At 40.0% G+C, this 21,510-nt stretch overlaps 1 protein-coding gene across 3 annotated transcripts in view; it reads left to right on the top strand.

The window, feature by feature from the left end:
* Nucleotides 1–3,382: 3,382 nt before the first annotated feature.
* SNCA (synuclein alpha) overlaps nt 3,383–21,510 on the top strand; it is a 46,632-nt gene continuing 28,504 nt past the window's right edge. The window contains exons 1-5 of one of the 3 annotated variants that reach the window (XM_072117732.1): nt 3,383–3,645; nt 3,832–3,881; nt 4,565–4,710; nt 12,573–12,614; nt 14,374–14,519. In XM_072117732.1, coding sequence (XP_071973833.1) covers nt 3,559–3,645; nt 3,832–3,881; nt 4,565–4,710; nt 12,573–12,614; nt 14,374–14,519 — 471 coding nt within the window. In that variant the 5' untranslated portion in view covers nt 3,383–3,558. Of the gene's footprint in view, nt 3,652–3,831; nt 3,882–4,564; nt 4,711–12,572; nt 12,615–14,373; nt 14,520–21,510 lie in introns of all 3 variants that reach the window. The other 2 variants (XM_072117723.1, XM_072117741.1) reach the window with 2 other exon arrangements.

Raw genomic sequence — 21,510 nt, 5'->3', positions numbered from 1 at the left:
CCGAGAGACAGGGGCTTGGACAGGCGAAATCTCGCCTGGCAGTGGACCGCCAGCTCCATCCCAAGATTAGGCAGCCTCAGAGGCATCCATGCATGCTGCCCCTGCTGTTTTCTGTCCATTTTGCCTCCACGATCCTCCACAGCGTCCACCAATGTCTCATTTCAACTCTCTATACCCCAGACGCTGGAGCACGAGAGGATACGCAGCACATCATCCCCTTATCAAACGAGCTGTGTCAGGCAGAATTTTCAGGTGTTTCACCAGATACATAGTGGAACTCGGCCCATCTGTCGCCGCCATGCTGGAGACCTGAAGTTGCAATCATAGCAGCGCAATATGAATGCCCCAAACTGTCGCTCTTAATCATGGAAGTCGTCTCCATGGCTGCCTCCACATGTTGTCCCCTTATCAAAAGAGCTGTGTCAGGCTCATTTTTAGGGTGTTTCACCAGATACGTTATGGAACTTGGTCACTATGTCGCCACCATGCTGTGTTATCGACTAAATATACCGTCAACCTTTTGTTCACATAGGAAATCATTTCACCTCCTTTGGTGAAACCTGAGTCCATTTAGGGTATGTCGCCATGAGACTCTCTAGCCTGCCACTGCTGCCGCTGCCTCTGCATGCCGTCCCCTATAGTGTCAGGGTCAATTATTGCATGTTTTAGATGCTATCTAGCCTCATTCGGTCACTCTGTCATGGCCATGCTGTTGCCCATAATTTTGGCATAATGGTGCGATTAAGCAGCCTCAGAGGCATCCATGCATGCTGCCCCTGCTGTTTCCTGTCCATTTCCGTGGTGTTTCCATCCTTTTCTGAGGTTCCCAGGTGTTTGGCCAAGCTTCCCTGTGCAGAGCCTTGGTCCCCTTGAAAAATGCTCGAGTCTCCCATTGACTTCAATGGGGCTCGTTATTCGAGACGAGCACTCGAGCATCGGGAAAAGTTCGTCTCGAATAACGAGTACCCGAGCATTTTAGTGCTCGCTCATCTCTAATCTAGACCCTTCTTGAAGCTCTCTGCTGTCCCCACTGTGACCAGCGCTGAGGCAGGCTATTCCACAGATTGACAGTTCTTCATAGTAAGAAAACCCAGTCACCTTTCCACTGTATTTTTTGTATGGACCATTTATATATTTATATAAATTAATCAGGTCCCCTCTTAGTAGTCTCTTTTCAAGACTAAATAAATCTAGTTGTTTTAATCTTTCCTCATAACTGTCAGATGCCTTTGCAAAGTCTAAGAACACAATATCCACAGCAGCTCCTCTGTCCAGGCATCTGCACACGTCTTCATAAAGCAGATCAGGTTAGTTTGACAATTTCTATCCTTAGTAAAACCATGCTGGCTGTCACTTATTATACTATGTGATGTCACGTCACATACTCCTGTATGTAGCCCTTCCAATATTTTCCCCACAATGGAAGTTAAGCTTACATTGGGCAAGTCAATTGGTATTGTACCGGTCATTAGGGAATCATTGAAGATTCTAGACAGTGGTACAGCAATAACAGAGTTCTTTAAGAACCCATCTGGTCCAGGTGCCTTGTACACATTTATATTATTAAAGGGGTATTCTTGTCTGGGCACTCACATTCAGTTTCATTAATCTGCCATATGTAAACATTTCTTCAATTAGATGTTATTAAAAAAATGTTCCTGTGTGAAGATAATTTCTTATAAATGTAGCCATGTGGTCCCTTAGAAACGAGATGGATTCCTCAGATACGGCCACCTATACTGGAGGGATTGCACAAATAAACAAAAGGCTTTGGTATATGAAATGTCCGGGAGTTACTACATGTCTCACAGCCACCCTGTGGTAATGATTGCTGAATCCAGGTGGTCAGGCAGGACAATATAGCGCATGTCTGGCCACCGCTTCCAGAGTGTGACGTGGTCGTATCCAAGGAAGCTATCTCGTTTCTAAGGGACAGAATGACTACATTTACGAGAAATTATCTTCACACAGGAACATTTTTTATTAATAACATCTAATTGAAGAAATGTTTACATATGGAAAATGAATTTAATTAAATGTAAATGCCCAGATGAGAATACCCCTTTAAGCTTAGATTGGATCATATCTACATTCAGCCAATGTAGTATATTACAGGGTGCATGAACCGCACTGGCACCACCTACACCAGATGTTCTTTCTTCTTGATGTTTAAACAGAGATAAAAAAAAACAATTTAGCATCTTGGTGAGTCTATGTTGCCAGATGAGTTATAGATATATATAGATTGTAAATCTTATTCAAATAATCCAAAGAGTAGGATCCTCTGGATACAGAGACACCATTGACAAGTTTATATTGGGATTTCATGTACATAACTTTGGAAACATTTGGCTTTCCAGGACCTATAATCTATTTTTATATAACTCAGCAGGTCCTGTCTGTTGAACAAACTATGACATTACATCCTGACAAGGTCAGCCCTGCTGCATTGACCAACCTGCTGTGTCACATCTGTATGTCCTTTACTATACATAAGCCCCTCATATAAGGAAAATGTGTCTCAAAGTCAGCAAGCTCACAGATTCCAGTGCCATTCGCCACAAAGAATAAGTTACAGTATGATATGACATGCACTGTATGGTACTGATACACGACTATATTTAAGGTACATTCCAATTGCCAAATTTCCTCACAGTTTTCTCAGATTCATATATCATATATACCCATTATATCACATACTTAGCGGGGGACATTTATCATGCACAATATTTTACACCATTCTTTCCATCATTATATATATACCCATTTTGTCACATACTTAGCGGGGGAGATTTATCATGCACAATATTTTACATCATTCTTTCCATCATCATATATACCCATTATATCACATACTTAGCGGGGGACATTTATTGCTGGTGATGTATGTTTGCACTTTTTGCATAAGATGTATAAGATGCACATTATACATGTGCCTGGTATAGTGAATTTAAATAAACTCATTTTTTTCACAAAATGAAAAAATGATGAGTGACGCCTTCTTAAAAGGCACAAATGGTTAATAATTTAGGCACACTTCAGAATACCCATTAAACAGGAGCCTTGATAAATGCTCCCAAGGTTGTGACATGAATTGTCCTCCATAGCCTGGTGTCAACTGCTAATAACTACCTTATTAATGATTCCTATTTGGTTGTAGATATAATGAAGAATTGTCTTCCAATGTTACCTGATGTTTAGCTGCAGGCTCTCCAAGTGTGGTTGGTAGATGTTTATAATGCAGTCATATTAATTTAGCAATGAATAATTCAGCACAATGACTACCCCAGCTGCCGGAGATGCAGTTCATAAGAAATGTGTGTGCATGACAAATGCACCTTACTTAGCTCCTGCTTTTGGACAGATGTGGTTGCTGCTATTCCACATCTGCATGGCTAATTATCATGATGCATGCCATCATTTTCCAATGTGACCTGAATCTGAAGGAATCCTGCTGATAATGGCTTTCATTGTTTGCCAGAGAAGCAGCAAGCTTACAAGTGGTCCAGCTTGGGAGGTTGCCTGCGATTTTTCAGTTTTCACACTGACAAATCACGAATGTGGAGAGGAAAGAGGAGGAGGGAGATGAAGAGGGTGTTGGAGAAGAAGGGAGGACGAGTCACACGAAGGAGCTGCTCCTGTAGAGTAAAAGTGATCTCTTTACCATTTTTCTTTTTTTATCCACTTTTTATTTACAGTGCTTTAGATTAATTTCTCACTGAGTGCCTGATACTCCATCTGAATGATTTACATTCCACCAGGGCTTGGCATTTGACTACATATGGGATTTATTTAACTAGAATGTACTGAAATTCATTTAACTTGTTACAGAAGATCAGATATCATCCTTCGCAGTCAGCCCTCAAGAACCAAAGGTTTATGTAAGTATTACTGCCTTTATAGATAGATATATATACATATCACACATTAGGAATCCAGGCATTTCTAGGTGATTCTGTTAGGATTAATAATACATGGCTACACAAGATTTTGCTATATATTTTAAAGTGGATACCTTCTGTACATGTGCTGCCTCCTATTGAACAATACCATAGGTAGGTAAATCTATTACAACTAAGATACATATTATTTTTCGTCTGTCTGTCTGTCTGTCTGTCTATCTATCTATCTATCTATCTATCTATCTATCTGTCTATCTGTCTATCTGTCTATCTATTTATCTATTTCATAGGTATTATCTCCCCATTTCACATCTATCCATTCCACATCTATGTATTGATCTGTGTCCATCTCTATATCTAATCAATGTCTTTCTAAATGTATTTTCTTTCTATCATCATCTCAATCTGTATGTTAGTTAATTAAGAACTTATTTTATTAGTAACATTATTACATAACATTATATATCATATTTATGATGCTGAAAGTTATGGATATCTTACACATCACATATACAGTAATCACAAACTTTATATGATATGACCTGAATCTATATACAAGTTGCCCATTTGATACTTTGTTGGTTGACTGGTTGAATAAAGCACTATTGCTTATTAGAGGTCAAATTGTGAACTATTTCCAATGAATGGCATATGTTTTCCAGCACTTGTCAGCCACAATTGTTAGCTATGGATGTATTCATGAAAGGGCTTTCCAAAGCTAAAGAGGGAGTCGTGGCAGCTGCTGAAAAAACCAAACAGGGTGTGGCGGAAGCAGCAGGAAAGACAAAAGAGGGCGTCCTTTACGTGGGTAGGTAAAAAATGGATCAATAAACTACCAGCCATGAAATTAGAATTCTTATTTTCCTGAAAAGGGAAAGATTTTAGAGTACAGGGTGCACTTTGGTCTTTTTGTAAGGTTCCATTTTTTGTGTCTGCACAGATAAGATTATTACAGATTCTTATATATTATTGGTAGTGACTACAAAACAATTCATTTTAGTGGACAACATAAATGGGCTGAACGTTCTTTGTAAATAATAACAGAACTTTAATACACCTCCTACTTTAGCACTACAGGAAGTTTTTCAGTTCAGAAATATGTTAGTTGTTGGTAAATCGATAATGAAAAGTTAGTTACATACACGTTTAATACAATACAGTTATTAAATTAAATACAGTACTTGAAGTTAAAACACTGACATTAAACCCACTAAAACCAAATACCGTTACAGAGAGGTGTTGCTAGGGTTGTAAAAGATCTCCTGTACGTAACCCCTCACATGTGCTTGCAACAAATATTTATCATTTTCAGCTACAGAAAACAGGAGAAATAATGTTCCCCAAATGTGGCCTAACATGTAATAATGCAACCTACACTTAATAACTGTGGCCTCTACTAATTCCTCCTTAATGGGACCTGCACTAAATAATGCCCCACCTATGCCCCTACACTTAATTCCCCCTATTATTGCTCCTTTCTATTCATGTCCACAGAAGGAAGAACCCACCTAGTAATACCCACATTAATTAATGCCCCCCACTAAAAAGTAACCCCATACTGAATAGCACTCCTGCACTAAATAAGTAATATGATGTCCCAACAGCCTGCTAAGTAATGTTGCCCACAGCCCCCAGTAAATAATGTCCCCACATCCCCAATTAGTGATATCCCCAGTAAGTGATGTCCCCCACAGCCTCCCTACTAATTTCTCCAACAGCCCCCCAGTCATATTCCCCACTACCCCCAGTAATGTCACCCACGCTGCCTACAGACCCCCAGTAATGTCACCCACAGCTATACACTAATTTAGCCACAGCACACCCGCTAATGTCCACCACAGCACTCTCCAGTAATGTCCCCTACTTTTCCACAACCCCCCTAGAAATGTGCTCCACAAACCGCCCCCCCCACCCAGTAAAGTGCTTCTTCCTCACAATGTATAATTTAAAAAATAATAACAGTAATAGTCACCTTTCTTCCTCTCTCATCTCTTTTTCTCAGTGTATAGGATAGCATGCAGGGACCTCATCATACGCCTCTCCTGCTACCGACACTGAAGTCAGCTGCTAGGAGCAGGAGGCGCAGTCTAATGACATCACCGTGTCTCCAGCTCACTGTAGTTGATCACAATGTTCACAGTTCTGGAGGACACAGAGGTGAGAGTTTTCAAGAGCTGCCCGGACAGCGGGACTAAAGTCCTGCTGAACTGGGGACATCCAGGGTTCAGACGAAAAGATCCGGGCCCCAGATGTTATGACATAGCAACGCCCCTGCCGTAGAAGATTTTGGTTTGTTTCAGTCTTATTGAGTTCTTTTAATTTACTTGTCGATGTTTCTTGGGCAGGCGTAGAAGCCCTGATAAATGTGGCCCTAAGTATTTGAAGAAATGCAGGTTGTATTATACATGAGATTCTGTAATAAATAACTTATGTCCAATCTTTCTTTCTATCCCTTCCACTATCTGTGTCCACTCCTGCTCTTTCTTCTTAACTTTCTACATCTACCAATTCTACTCTCTTTTGGTTTTCCTTCCTTCCTTGCTCTCCATCTCATTTGCTGAACTTTTCTAATTTTTTTATATCTCTCCTCTTTAATCTCTTAAAGCTTATGGGCTCAATTCCAAAGCTCTTTAACACGACTCCCACATACGATGTGCCTTGCTTAGTATCGTTGTCTAATATGCCAATGGGGTTTTGGGGCTATTTAAGGCACCAGGGCCTGTATGTACTCACTAGTTATGTACCTATTATAGTTTTAGCCCATCTTCTCCTTTTTATACATTTAATTGATTCAAATGTTATACTTGCCTTAAGCGATGTGCAGCCAAAAAACAATCAATTAGCCTTTTGGAGTATGTCCCCTGGGAAGCTCAGCTTGTAGACCTTTCTTCTATAAAACATGAAATCTGTTGTGGAGTATATTTTACCAGACTGAATATTATAAATAAGTCAGCAAAAATTTGAGAGTTTTGCTATTACAAAGAACATAGCCTAAAAAAAACCTGTCAGGGACACCAAAGAAACTTATGGACCTGTGGTTTATGTCCCAAATCTCCCTATATGTTAGCATTGTTATCATGTGGCCACTATAAAAAAAAAAAACCTTATTGCAGACACAGAGTGAAATAACATATCGTTATTTGGGACACAAAACAACCAGTCCATAAGGACATGTTGTTTCTTAAGTAGACATTTATTGCCATTCCATAGCTGTTAATTTAAGTCAGGAGTATTCTTGAGAAAATCAGTATGAAATTATCTTCTTAAATTTATAAAGTTTGCCAATCCCCAGTGAAAATGTTTGATATTTGATATCTTATTAGGAACATTTGAAAGTGTTATATACACTCACCGGCCACTTTATTAGGTACACCATGCTAGTAACGGGTTGGACCGCAGATTTGTCGGCTGCACATTCATGATGCGAATCTCCCGTTCCACCACATCCCAAAGATGCTCTATTGGATTGAGATCTGGTGACTGTGGAGGCCATTTGAGTACAGTGAACTAATTGTCATGTTCAAGAAACCAGTCTGAGATGATTCCAGCTTTATCACATGGCGCATTATCCTGCTGAAAGTAGCCATCAGATGTTGGGTACATTGTGGTCATAAAGGGATGGACATGGTCAGCAACAATACTCAGGTAGGCTGTGGCGTTGCAACGATGCCCAATTGGTACCAAGGGGCCCAAAGAGTGCCAAGAAAATATTCCCCACACCATGACACCACCACCACCAGCCTGAACCGTTGATACAAGGCAGGATGGATCCATGCTTTCATGTTGTTGACGCCAAATTCTGACCCTGCCATCCAAATGTCGCAGCAGAAATCGGGACTCATCAGACCAGGCAACGTTTTTCCAATCTTCTACTGTCCAATTTCGATGAGCTTGTGCAAATTGTAGCCTCAGTTTCCTGTTCTTAGCTGAAAGGAGTGGCACCCGGTGTGGTCTTCTGCTTCTGTAGCCCATCTGCCTCAAAGTTCGACGTACTGTGCGTTCAGAGATGCTCTTCTGCCTACCTTGGTTGTAACGGGTGGCAATTTGAGTCACTGTTGCCTTTCTATCAGCTCGAACCAGTTTGCCCATTCTCCTCTGACCTCTGGCATCAACAAGGCATTTCCGCCCACAGAACTGCCGCTCACTGGATGTTTTTTCTTTTTCGGACCATTCTCTGTAAACCCTAGAGATGGTTGTGCGTGAAAATCCCAGTAGATCAGCAGTTTCTGAAATACTCAGACCAGCCCTTCTGGCACCAACAACCATGCCACGTTCAAAGGCACTCAAATCACCTTTCTTCCCCATACTGATGCTCGGTTTGAACTGCAGGAGATTGTCTTGACCATGTCTACATGCCTAAATGCACTGAGTTGCCGCCATGTGTTTGGTTGATTAGAAATTAAGTGTTAACGAGCAGTTGGACAAGTGTACCTAATAAACTGGCCGGTGAGTGTACATGTATATATGTATATATATATATATATATATATATATATATATATATATATTTTATCAGCGTTCCTATGGTACAGTGCAGCAGTGTCTGCTAGCTTTATTGGAGGGTTCCCATAAAGCTAGCAGTTTATCAATGTTAAAAGTGGGGTGACAGGTGCTCTTTCAGTGCATTAAAAAAACAGCATATTTGCTGCTAAAATTTCTTATAAATATGTAAATGATCCCAAGGCATGTATGAGGCATGTGACGTCAGAGTGCCTGGTTGTGAAGAGAGCCATGGAGCTCCCAGCCTGGCAGCATGCGGTACTGTCACGGCAGGAAGGGGTGCGTCCATACCTTAAAATCTGGCAAAGCCAAGAGGGGCTCACATGGCGTTAGGGTCATTTACATATTTTTAGCAGCAAATATGCTGTTTCTTTATGCACTAAAAACTGTTTCGATTAGTGCATAAATAAAGGAGCATGTAATGCTGGACATCTACCATCAGTCCAACTAATGGTAGATGTCCTTTAAAGATGTCCTCCCTATATCCCTAAAATAAGCTGTCAGTGTAACTTAATTTCAGCCATTTTTCTGATATGCTAATTTGCTCTTCTGACTCATCTCTGGCAGCCTGAGAGAGCAGAAGAGTCAGAGATACCGGTGAACCACACCCCATTATTGTAACTGACAGCTCTGTGTCTCTTGATATCACTGCTCTGACTCCTTGTACTATTCAACTACAGACATATAAAGCTCTTTGTACAGATGGGAAATATTGTGTCAATCTTTTTACACGGTGCCTTGTGTTACATTCATGACATGTGACCAGTGATATCATTGCAGATCTTTTAGCCTTCTAAGAATAGCAAACTGTACACCATGTATATGATTACAGGAAATGGAGGCAGCTGTTACTTCATGTGGTCTGATATATGCATGGGGTACAGTTTACTATTATTAAGAGACTAAAGGACCTGAGATAATGTCACTCAGGTCACATGACATGAGCTGTGACCAGTAAGGAGGCATAAGGCATCGGGGAGGATTAGATGGAGGGGCTGGCCGAGCAGGACACTGCCCCCTCTGATGCATGGTAATATAAGATAAAAGGTGATTTCTCTGGATGTAAGAGAAACAATTTTTAGCTAAAAGAAGGGTGTCAATTATTAGGGCTCTATAGGAACCTGTCACTGGCTGTATATGTGCAAATGTGGTGACAGGTTCCCTTTAAAGGAAATCGACCACTGCGAAACAGTGGTTATGAGCACTGGTCACTTAAACACCGCTGTGTGCTGCAGGTGAAGGAACTTTAACCCCTTACTGACACATGGCATGCTATTACGGTGTGTTGGGAGTGGCTGGATGTAGAAAACTCACAGGCTGAGCCCTCTCCGTACCAGGAGCGTGTTTGCTGCAAAATGCAGCAAACACCGGTGGCGGGAGGCATTTAAATCCTGCATGCACGTCGCCATATTGGATTCAATCTCCGCCCCCAGTGAGGTCATCAGGAGGTGGCTATCAGTTACTATGACAGCCAGGAGTCTATAGTAGACTCCCAGGCATGTCATTCAGCTGCTGGCAGACGCTTAGAGATCACTAGCAAAGCTTCCATATACTGCAATACTGCAGTATATGGTAGAAGTGATCAGGCACTCAAGGGTGAATGTACCCTTGGAAGTCTGAAAAAAAATTTTTAATTTTTTTTTAAAAAGTAAAAAAATAAAGAAACCTAAAAGTTAAAATGGCCGATCTATCAAAATATAATAATGGTAATTCCAAGCGTTTAACCCATAGCGCCCAAATGTCCAAAATGCAACTTTTTCGCAATTTTGCAACATGTAAACAATTAATTAAAAGTGATTAAAAGGTTGTACAGTCCTCAAAATGGTAGCAATGAAAATGTCATCTCGCCAAAAATGACGCCTCACAAAGCTCCATACACTTTTTTTGTACAAAATGTTTTCATTTTCCAAATGTATTAAAACACAATAAAACCTATAGAAATTTAGTATCTCCATGATTGTACTGACCCAAAGAATAAAGTAGACTTGTCATTTGGGGTGCACAGTGATAGCCGTAAAATGCAAGCCCACAAGAAAATGCAGCAAAATGCGTTTTCCCACCAATTATACTGCATTTGGAATTTTTTTTCCTGCTTCCCAGTACACAACATGGAATTTTAAATACAGTCACAATAAAGTGCAATATGTTACGAAGAAAACAAGCCCTCACACAGCTCTTTACATGGAAAAATCAAAAAGTTACAGATTTTTGAAGGTGAGGAGTGAAAAATAGAAATGCAAAAACGATAAAAGGCCTGGTGGTTAAGGGGTCAAGGGTGAAGGCCAGCAATGATCTGTTTGTGGAGAAAAAACTTTTAGAATCCTTGGACTCCAGGCAGCCCTGGACCACCTGAGGGAGGTGGAGAACATCTTGGGTGCTCCCCATATGCATTATTATGCACACCTCTCGCAGGTCAAGCTCTTCCTCCTACATGGGAATGGAAGGGAGAAGGAAGGAAAAAGTTTACTGGAGCTGCGAGAGGCCTATTATGCAAATAGGGAGCACCCAAGCTGTTCCAAGTAGTTCTTTTCTCCTTCAAATTGTAACTGTCAAATAGCAGACTGTAAAGTGCCCCCTAGTTATAATGTTACTTCTACGTTGCTAGGGAAAATCTGTCTACAGGATCGAAGACAGATTTCCCTCTTCTCTCCTCTTTTCTACACACCTGTGAGTGTTAACCCTTTCTGCACTTTCCCTGGCTGCAGTATGCGTTGAGCATAATTTTCGATGCTCAGCCTCACTACCAGAGTTGTTTAACGAAACAGGGAAAGTAGATGTGAGCTCATGCAGCCACCATACACGTATACGCATCTTTATGGGAGGGTGTAGTTTTTTTTTTAATAAAGTGTATTAGAAAAATGTTCACTACATACTCCCATATACAATATAATAAATTATTTCAAAGGCTACAGCTCTATTGTCATGGATACATCGCTAACTACAGTAGCTTTAGTAGTCATGTATATTGTAAATCTTTACTTCTTTAGGGAGAGTAGATGTAGGATACCACAATTTATTTTTTATCTATTTACCTCCAGTGACCTGGAGTTGGCCCTGATGCAGTGAAATGCTTAAGATGTTAGTCTTCATAAGCAGTATTGTAATAAAATCTTTAAAAAAATTCACTACTCACTGTTTAGCAGTATTTAAAGGGGTATTACGGTAATATGAACGTCTGATACAAAAACCCATAATTCTATAAATAAATGAATATAACAAAACTCAATGTCATTATTCACAAAATGGAGCTTAAATAGTTTGATTTTATGATTCACAAAATGTTATGGCCTCTCTAAAGTAGGCACAGTTATCACTAAGATGGCCACCACTGGAAACTACAAGTCCCATGATCCTTCAGTTATCAGTAACTCCTCCTCTCTCTTATACTCTGCCCCCACTGATGATGTAACAGACTGTCCTCCTCTGTTACCATAGTAATGATGTGCAACTGCCATCGCTGCACATCACCAAAACACTAGTCACACTGGAAGCACTGCAACCAACCGACTGCAGCCAAACTTAGTAGTGATCACATGATGTACAGGACATGATATGTGGACATGTGACCAGTGGCCATCTTCTGTCCTGTGTCTTCTCCACGCAGAGGAAATTAACGGATTGATTGAAGGGCCAGTACCATTTTAATTCTTCATTACAGTCTATGTCAACAGCATTTTTCTCCTAAGGGGAGCAAACTTTTAAATAACAACTAATTACATATTAGCTTATATTTTAATGACCCATTTGTATATGAATTGTAAAGATTCCTGGAATACTCTTTAAGTTTGAGATTGCTGATTTATTTTGCAGTGTAAGAGTGCCAGAAAAAGGGATCCAAAAACATGCAATACTAGCAGCACAGATGGACAGAGCTTGTGCTTGTTAATCTGATTCCATACAAAAAGTGACAAATGAGTCATGAAATGAGATGTGAAGTGTGATACTGAGAGCTAATACTGAATCCCAGGCATCAAGCTGAGAAGTGATAGAATGGTAAAGACATCATTTTCACAAAGATTACAGGACTTTACTATGAGGAGCAACTGCTTATCTCTATTTCCATTACATTTATCATTAATGAAAACACTTATGAAAGATTGTGAATTATTTTGTGTGCCCAACTTTATTAAGAAAAATAAGTTAAAAGCTTCTTTCTTTCATGGTTTACAGGCTCCAAAACAAAAGAAGGTGTTGTGCATGGAGTAACAACAGGTATGGGAGTTGTTTTTATGTAAAACAAGCTAATCTAAAATTGTAATATTTTCGGGACTTGGTGTTTGACTTGTGTTCAGGTGTTTAAATACAAAAATTTCTCCTTACATATTTAAAACAAAAAACAATTCTTCATAAATCCAATACAATATATTCATAACATCCTCTTCCTCATACTGCTCATATTGCTATCTTCTCTTATAGTTTTGTAGCAAAAGCTAGAAACAAGAAAACTTACAACTCCAAGCCTCATTGTTCAAACACAGGTTTTTTTTTGTTTTGTTTTTTAATTTTTACTGTCCAAAATTGTAATATTTGCTATTTTACTGGACAGACAGCCAAGGGCACCACTGCAAAAACCCCAGATATATAACAGCTCATGAGGGCACCTATTAGAGATGAGCAAATCATCAGAGATTTGATAGATTCATAGAAGCTTTGTTGACTTCTTCAAAAGATGTGTTCTGGGACTATTTTTTATGTAAAGCTCCTATGTCTTTTTGCTCATCTTTTCACAAACATTTTAGTTTTCTCTTAACACTCTTGTATACCTAAACTCTGGGAGTAATGAAAAAGGCAGCTAGCCACCATTTTCAAAAATTCAGATTTGATTTGTTGCCTGAAAAATGCCGGATTCATACCAAATCCACAAACCAACAAATAAATAAATCACATGTCTCTCTAACATCTTTTAATATTGTAGGCTATATTATTCAAATGTAAGTCATTAACTTAAAATCTAATAGACAATGTGAGACTGCTTTGGTGGGCAGTGGGTACATTTACACACTCATAGTTCTATGGAGCTATACAGGTTTCACATATCTTGAGTCCGACAATGAGCTGGATTCATGAACGAAAATCTGTGGATTCTGGTTCAAAGCGACACTTCCTATCAGTAGGTTTTTTTTTAAATACACTTCCTTAAAGTAGATATGTCAGGCCCATATGCATGTGTAAATGGTTGCCATCAACATATAATAATAAGGAAAGGAAGCCATTCACATGTTAAATAATTAAAAGAACTGTATCTAGTTAATGTGGCAATAGAGTACAATTTTTCTGCCAAAAGTAGAAATGATCTGCAGAAAGTCTGGGCTGTGTAGCAGTATAGTGAATCAGGCATATGTAAATTCTCCTTTGTTCTGTGCCCTACTATAATGGTTGACAACCTGCTTTATAGCTGCATCATCATGGCTAAAAACATCCCACACAAACTTACTCTCCTGAAATCTGGCACATGTCCTGGAGATGTAGTCAACCACAGTGTATTTTTCTCTTGTCTATAAACTGATTACAGTTAGCGTCTAGTTTTTGTGGGTTTGTTTTTATATGTGCCTTGTCAGGCATTACAGAAAGCCTCCGCCCACACTTGAACTTTGATCCTTCTTTAAGAGTTTCAACTAGGTTCTAACATTGGGTGGGTGCTACATCTCTAGCCTTTGACTCAGGACAGATAAAAGTAGAGGGTAATCTCCACCACTTCACTACTACTGAATAACTTGCCACCACTCTTGCAAGAAAATGCCAAGGTGCACAATATGGCCATTGTTCTGTTTGCTTTAAAAGCGGGAATCGTATATGACAACATGTGAGATTATAACATCAGAGTTATGCTTTAACCACTTGAGCACCTGCGTGTCCATCACATGACCATGGACAGATTTCTTTCCACTTTAAGTAAACATATGTATAAATAGTGTTACTGTATATCTACTGTCACATATGTAAATTTTCTGATTTTATGTTTTCGAACTAGTGGCTGAAAAAACCAAAGAACAAGTTTCTCAAGTGGGTGGAGCAGTAGTAACAGGAGTAACTGCCGTTGCACATAAGACTGTAGAGGGTGCTGGTAATATTGCTGCTGCCACAGGTCTGGTGAAAAAAGATCAAATGGGTAAACAGGTATGTTTTTAACAAAAAGAAAGTTAAAAAAAATTAACCAAAACTGGTGAAATATTCCCTTCCACAGATAAACTTTAAGAAGACTTTCTTTTCTGGTGAATTTAAACTTAATAATATTTTAAGCCCTATAGGATATGTACACCTTTGCCAATTTTTTAATTTTTGTTTTTTTTAACTGACTAAATAGAGAAAGTAAGAGATTAAAATCCTTAACAATAGGGTAAATAGCTTTGTTAGTATTTTATGCAAAGTTGTACTGTTAATTTATTAATTCAAGTTTTCTTTTATAATCCACCTTTACAGCAATAATTGGGTTCATAGAGGAATGACAACCATATTGGATGTGACTGCTTTTTGGTCATATATGCACATATATATGCATTCTGTATTTGATACACTGCTAATATTGCAATTTTTTTCCTCCTCCAAAGATCGAGAGGTCTGTAATTTTTATTATAGGTACACTTCAACTGTGAGAGACAGAATAAAAAAAAAATAAAATAAATAACATATAATATAATTTTTACATAATTAATTAGCATTTTATTGTTTTAAATAAGTATTTGATCACCTACAATTGTCAGCAAGAATTCTGGCTCTCTCAGACCTGTCTGTTTTAAGATTCTCCACCTACATTGCACTCATTACATGTATTAATTGCATGTGTTTTAACTTGTTACCCTTATAAAAGACACCTGTCCACACACTCAATCAATCACTTTTCAACCTCTTCCCCATAGCCAAGACCAAAGAGCTTTCTAAGAACCTAGACATCCAAGAAATTTTTATTTTAAAGGACCTCTTTCAGCTGGGTTAATTCCATTAAATACAACCAAAAAAAAGTGCCACAAGGCAAGCTTAACCCTTTTGTTTGCTAATAAAATTTAACTTTTATTTCAAATTACTGTTTAAAAGAGAACATATCACAGAGAACACTTGTGTATATCACTCAATAAGGAAGTTTAAAATTATCAGGAGGTTAGAATTAGCTCCTGAGGATATATTTTTATATGTGCAAAAACAAAGAGGCATGTGTCAGGTAGCAAAAAGGCAAAATTTATTAGATTAACATCATGGACATATAACAAACTTCAATAGGACAAGATAAAAACATTTAAAAAGGATGCAAAGAAATGCATCCATGAGTGAAAAAGTCACCCGGAGCCCGACCCCTGATACTGTCAGGTCATCCAGACCTGAACCACCCACAGACCAGTCCCACAAACCTACTTGCAAATGCAGATATGCGGATATGTGACGGCTGGGTGCATGTATGGGAACTGAAGTGGGGTATCCACAATCAGCGGGCTGGCCATAGGGACCATGTGAAAATCTATGCACAACTTGTGCCGGGTATCCTACTATGCCTGGACAAGATGATGGAGCCCTTATATAACATACCAACCAAGTGCACCCATGCCTGTAGATTACCGGAAGGATTTGGGATGGGGATGAGGGCTCAGGAGAGGGCAAGTTGTGCATAGATTTTCACATGGTCCCTATGCCCAGCCCCAGTCCCCCCCCCCTATGCTTCAGTTCCCATACATGCACCCAGCCGTCACATATCCGCATATCTGCATTTGCAAGTAGGTTTGTGGGACTGGTCTGTGGGTGGTTCAGGTCTGGATGACCTGACAGTATCAGGGGTCGGGCTCCAGGTGACTTTTTCACTCATGGATGCATTTCTTTGCATCCTTTTTAAATGTTTTTATCTTGTCCTATTGATGTTTGTTATGTCCATGTTGTTAATCTAATAAATTTTGCCTTTTTGCTACCTGACACATGCCTCTTTGTTTTTGCATATTTACCCTTTGCATGTGTGTAGCCCTTCATAGGGTTAAAGATTGTGTTCAGATCGCAAATCTGTTTACATATTTTTATATGTGCTGATTGTTGGTGATTTTGCTTATCACAGGTATATTGTATTCGTTATCCCTTCCTTCTAATGACTTCTTAGATGGAGGGTAAGGGAGAAAGGAAATGGTGTCTGCTCATAAGGATGCAAAAACTAAGATATCCTTACAGATAGTGCTCTGATTAGTGAATATCCTATTGATATTATACTGGATTCCCAGAAGTCCCCACCCCATCTCTCCATGCTATCCTGGCCCTCCATCCTTTCTCCCTTACCCTCCAGGGTTAAACTGGCCTTGTGGCACTTTTTTTGGTTATATTTTAAGAACCTACACACGGCTGGGAGGGGCTACAGGACAATAGTCATGCAACTTGGTGAGAAGACAACAACTGTTAAGGGAATTAGAAAATGGAAGAAACACAAGATGACTGTTAATCTTCCTTGGTCTTGGGCTCCATTTAAGTTCACACCTTGTTGGGTGAGCTTGATTTCTGAGAAAGGACAGGAAGAAGCCCAGCACTACAAAGGAGGTAAAAATTATGGTAGAAGTAGAAGCAGAGTGACCGGCACTACCCTCTTCCAAGACCAATAGAAACAACACAGGTCCAAAAACAGTGGCAACTGCACGTGTGAACTGAACTCAAGTTGTTCCTACAAGGAGGTTTACATAGAATTCAACAGGCATCGAGGAGTCCAAAAGAGGAAAAATCTGGCACTCACCAATAAGGGGAAAGAAGAAATATTTATTGCATATAGGAACACAGGAAAGGGGTGATGCACGCCACAACTGGATGACGGGTCGTTACACGTAGTATGTGCTTTCTGAAGCCTCGGACCTCGGCTTGAGAAAGCGCATAATGGCCCATCGCCTATTCATGGCGTGCATCACCCCTGTCCTGTGTTCCTCCATGCAATAAAGGTTTCTTCGTTCCCCTTATTGGTGAGTGCCGGATTTTTTCCTTTTTTGGACTACAAAGGAGGACCTGCTTATTGATCTGATATAAGCAGGGACCACAATCTCAAAGATTACCATTAGCTACACACTATGCCATTGTGAATTTAGTCCATTTACCTTTTGCCAATGATGACCTAGACATTCCAGAGGAAGAATAAGACCAACATAGAACTTTTTGGTATCATCTTTACTCGCTCATTATTCTTCTTCCTCCAGTATAACCCCAAGAACACTGCCCCAACCTTGAGGCATGACTGTGGAAACATCATACTTTGGGGGTGCTTCTCTGCAAAGGGAAAATATGACTGCACTGTATTGTAGGGAGGATGGAAGGGTCCATGTATTGCAATATATTGCCCATCAACCACCTTCCTTCAATAAGAACACTGAATATGGGTCATGGCTGGGTCTCCCAGCATGACAATGATTAAAAACACAAAGACATACTGTATATACTGGCGTATAAGACTACTTTTTAAACCCTTAAAATAATGGCTACAGTGGGGGGTCGTCTTATACGCCGGATATACGGGGGCCGCACTGTGTAAGGTGTTTTTTTTCCCCGTCAGCGCGCAGAGAGCCGCTTCCTGGGACCGCCGCGCATGCGCGGCAGTCCGCCTCTCACAGTCATTAGAAGAGGCTTAGTACGCGCTGACGGGGCGGCGCGCTGTATGCTAATGCAGCCGCCCTGTCACAGCGGTCGGCGTCACAGAGCTGGGGGTCACAGGCGGCACTTACAGAAGCATGTCGGATCTTCATTAATATCGCAGCTTACAGTTATGATCACCAGGCACTTGCTCTCTTGTTTGTTTTGCAAAGTTTTAAGCAGACTTTTTTTTATTTGGGAGAGGGGTAGTCTTATACAGTGAGTATATACCAAATTCTATATTTTTAGGGCAGAAGTTGGGGGTCGTCTTATACGCCCAGTCGTCTTATACGCCGGCATATACGGTACTCTTTAGTTATCCTGGCTTTAAGAGGTGAAACTCAATGTTGCCCAGTGACATTCCCAAAAAGGAAAAAATCTGGAGAAGACCTATATTAAGGAGTGGGCCAAAATCTCTACCGCAGTGGGGCACATTTACTTACCCGGTGCTGTTGAGATCCAACGGCGCATTCTCAGTCGAGGATTCGGGTCTTCTGGCGATTCACTAAGGTAGTGCGCCCAATGTCCACCAGGTGTTGCTGCTGCGCTGAAGTCCGCCCCGGAGTTCGCTGGAGTTCACTATCCTATTCCTGGTGCAGGTAAGCGCATGTCAAGCGACACATTTTTTTAAAAAAAATCTGTGGTTTTTCCGAATCCGTCGGGTTTTCCGACGGCCACGCTCCTCGATTTCCGTTGCATGCATGCTGGCGCCGATGCGCCACAATCCGATCGCGTGCACCAAAAACCCGGGGCAATTCAGGGAAAGACGCAAATCGGAAAACCCAACGAAAAATAGCGATTCAGGCCCTTACTTAATGACCCCCATTGTGTCCAAACTTGGTTTGGAACTACAGGAAATATCTGACCTCTGTAATAGCAAAAAAAAGGTTTCTGTAGATAACATGAAATTCTGTATCAAATTCTTATTTCAATAGAATTTTAATTATTTCAAAACCATACAGTGTCACATTTTGGATTTTTTTAGAGTGTCTCTCGGAGTTGAAGTGTAACTACGATAAAAATGACAGACCTCGGCATTCTTTATTGGTAGGATAAATCAGCAGTGTATCAAACCCTTATTCCCCTACTGTATAATAATATACTGCCTGTACGTCTTTTGTACATGGAAATGAATTCTCAGCAGTACTCTTCGTTATTACAATCTTTATAAATGAACACAGCATATGAAAAATGTCATTTAGCTGATCCACAAAGAAATAACTATATCACTGAATTATCTATATGGTGCACAAAACTGCTTTTATCTACTCACAAACCTTTCAAAGCTAGTAGATGTTATACTGCAAATGAGGACACTGTCTGATGGGATACAAATGTGATATAGAGAGTAGAATGAACATTTCTATACCATCAATCAATTTCTTTACAGTAGTTAAAGGCAACAGGCAGATCATTATAAAAAATACATGGAATGTGCACTTGTTTTCCATCAATCTTGATATGTTCTGTTTCAAACATAAAATCTAAAGTTCAAGAAACATGTTAAAAGTAAATCTCCTGTTACAAAACCATATTCTACCAACATAAAAGGAATAACATGAAATACAACATTGTCCTCTCTGGGCATGAGGTACTATAAAGAGAACACTTGGGGAATCACTTGGAAGATGATTTTTAGGCTCTGTTTACCTTTGGCTTTCAAACTACTGTACATTTAGAATATGCTCCTGGAAGGATTCCAGCGCATATCAATGAGATGTGATTTTACAGACTGATTCCATAGAGTGCATATCTTAACCGCTGAGGCAATATGCATTGGCATACATTTTTTTCAATTCTTTATTAAAGGGAACCTACCACCACGAATCTACCTATAAAGGTAGAACATGTGGTTGGTGCATGTATTGGACATGAGGATAGCCCTTTTTAGAGCTAATCCTCATGTCCCTGCTATCTTTTTTGCCCTAATATGTAAATTTTCTAAAGAGGCTACACATTGTGGCTATTCCACCCCCCATTAGCCTCTTTGTTCCTCCTACCCTGACATCTTTGGCGCAGTTCCTCGTAGCTGCGGCCCTCGTCCAAGAAGCCAGCGTTCTGCGCATGCGCAGAACTTCTCGGATGAGGACGGCTTCTCGGATGATGGCGCAGCTATGAGGAGCTGCACGCCGAAGATGTCATGGTAGGAGGAACAAAGAGGCTACAGGGGAGTGGAGTAGCCGCAACGTGTAGCCTCATGTACGGCTACTCCACGCCCCAGTAGCCTCTTTAGAAAATTTTTATATTAGGGCAATAAAGATTTTAAAAAGATAGCGGGGATGTGAGGATTAGCTCTAAAAAGGGCTATCCTCACTTCCAATTCATGCACCTGCCACCCGTTCTACCTTTATAGGTAGATTTGTGGTGGTAGGTTACCTTTAAAGGGGATAAAAATCATAAGCTGCATGACCATGTTTTTAACCATGCAATATTTGAGTGACATACTCAATATATGTTACTAAATGATTACTAGAAAGCAAATATATTACCAGCACCTATGGTGCAGGGCTCTGTGATTATGTCCATTGGAAATTACAAAATTTCTTTACACTTTTGTATTGTCTTTGAGGTTTTGAAGATTTTGTAGTATAGATGCAATCTGCATAGTCTGGATTGGGACTTTTGCACATGTAGGATTGTCTGCATAAAGTATTGCCAATAAAATGTTTTACTTTATATATATTTTTGGATATTTAAACAATGGCATATGTTGCAGCTTTTAAACAGGTTGTTGTAAACCCTTGTAGATATGTATCATAAAAACATATGAGCATAAAAATTCTGTTTTCCCACAATAGAGCCCTCCTTTATTAGTCAGGAAACAGTTTAGGCCAGGTTATCCCTCTTAGCACCTTTATTGAAAGAATAAAAAAGTGCTCTTATTGACCTCTCCTAGTCGTTTGTGTTGTGTCTGTAAAAGTTGGTAGGAAATAATGTGCAGTGGGGAGCGAAGCAGCGCTAATGGAGATGGAGGGTCTGCAGACCATAAATAACATTTTATTATTTTATTTCCGCACAAAGAACCCGTATACATAAAGGTCATCTACTACCAGATTTACTAGTAGTAGATTGTCACCAATGCAATGCTCCTTACCTTAGGGGTTATGTGCAGTGTTTTTCCCATGTTAAGGAGCATCCTTTAGACTGAATAAATAACTTTATAAAAATATGCAAATCAGCCAGGAGGCGCTCTGCTGTCGTATCACTGTGCGCCTCCTGTCTCCGTCCAATAATAAAATATGCATGCCCCCATTATTACAATTAATTTTTATGGCCAGCAGCAGTGCTGACGTCACCCAGCTGTCTACAAATTTGGCGCATGCGTGGGAGTACTACATCTCCGTGGGCATGCATATTTTCGGATGGAGCCAGGAAGCGCTCAGTTGACGTTGGCCTGAGCACCTCTGGCTCATTTACATATTTTTATAAAGTTATTTATTCAGCGTAGAGGATGTTCCTGAACATGGGAGAAAAGCTGCCACAAAACCCCTAAGTTAATGAACTGACAAACCCTTTTAAATCTGCCAACAAAATT

The sequence above is a fragment of the Engystomops pustulosus genome, chromosome 1 (assembly GCF_040894005.1).
Source record: "Engystomops pustulosus chromosome 1, aEngPut4.maternal, whole genome shotgun sequence".
Lineage (NCBI taxonomy): Eukaryota > Metazoa > Chordata > Amphibia > Anura > Leptodactylidae > Engystomops > Engystomops pustulosus.
This window is presented reverse-complemented; position numbering and strand designations above follow the sequence as displayed.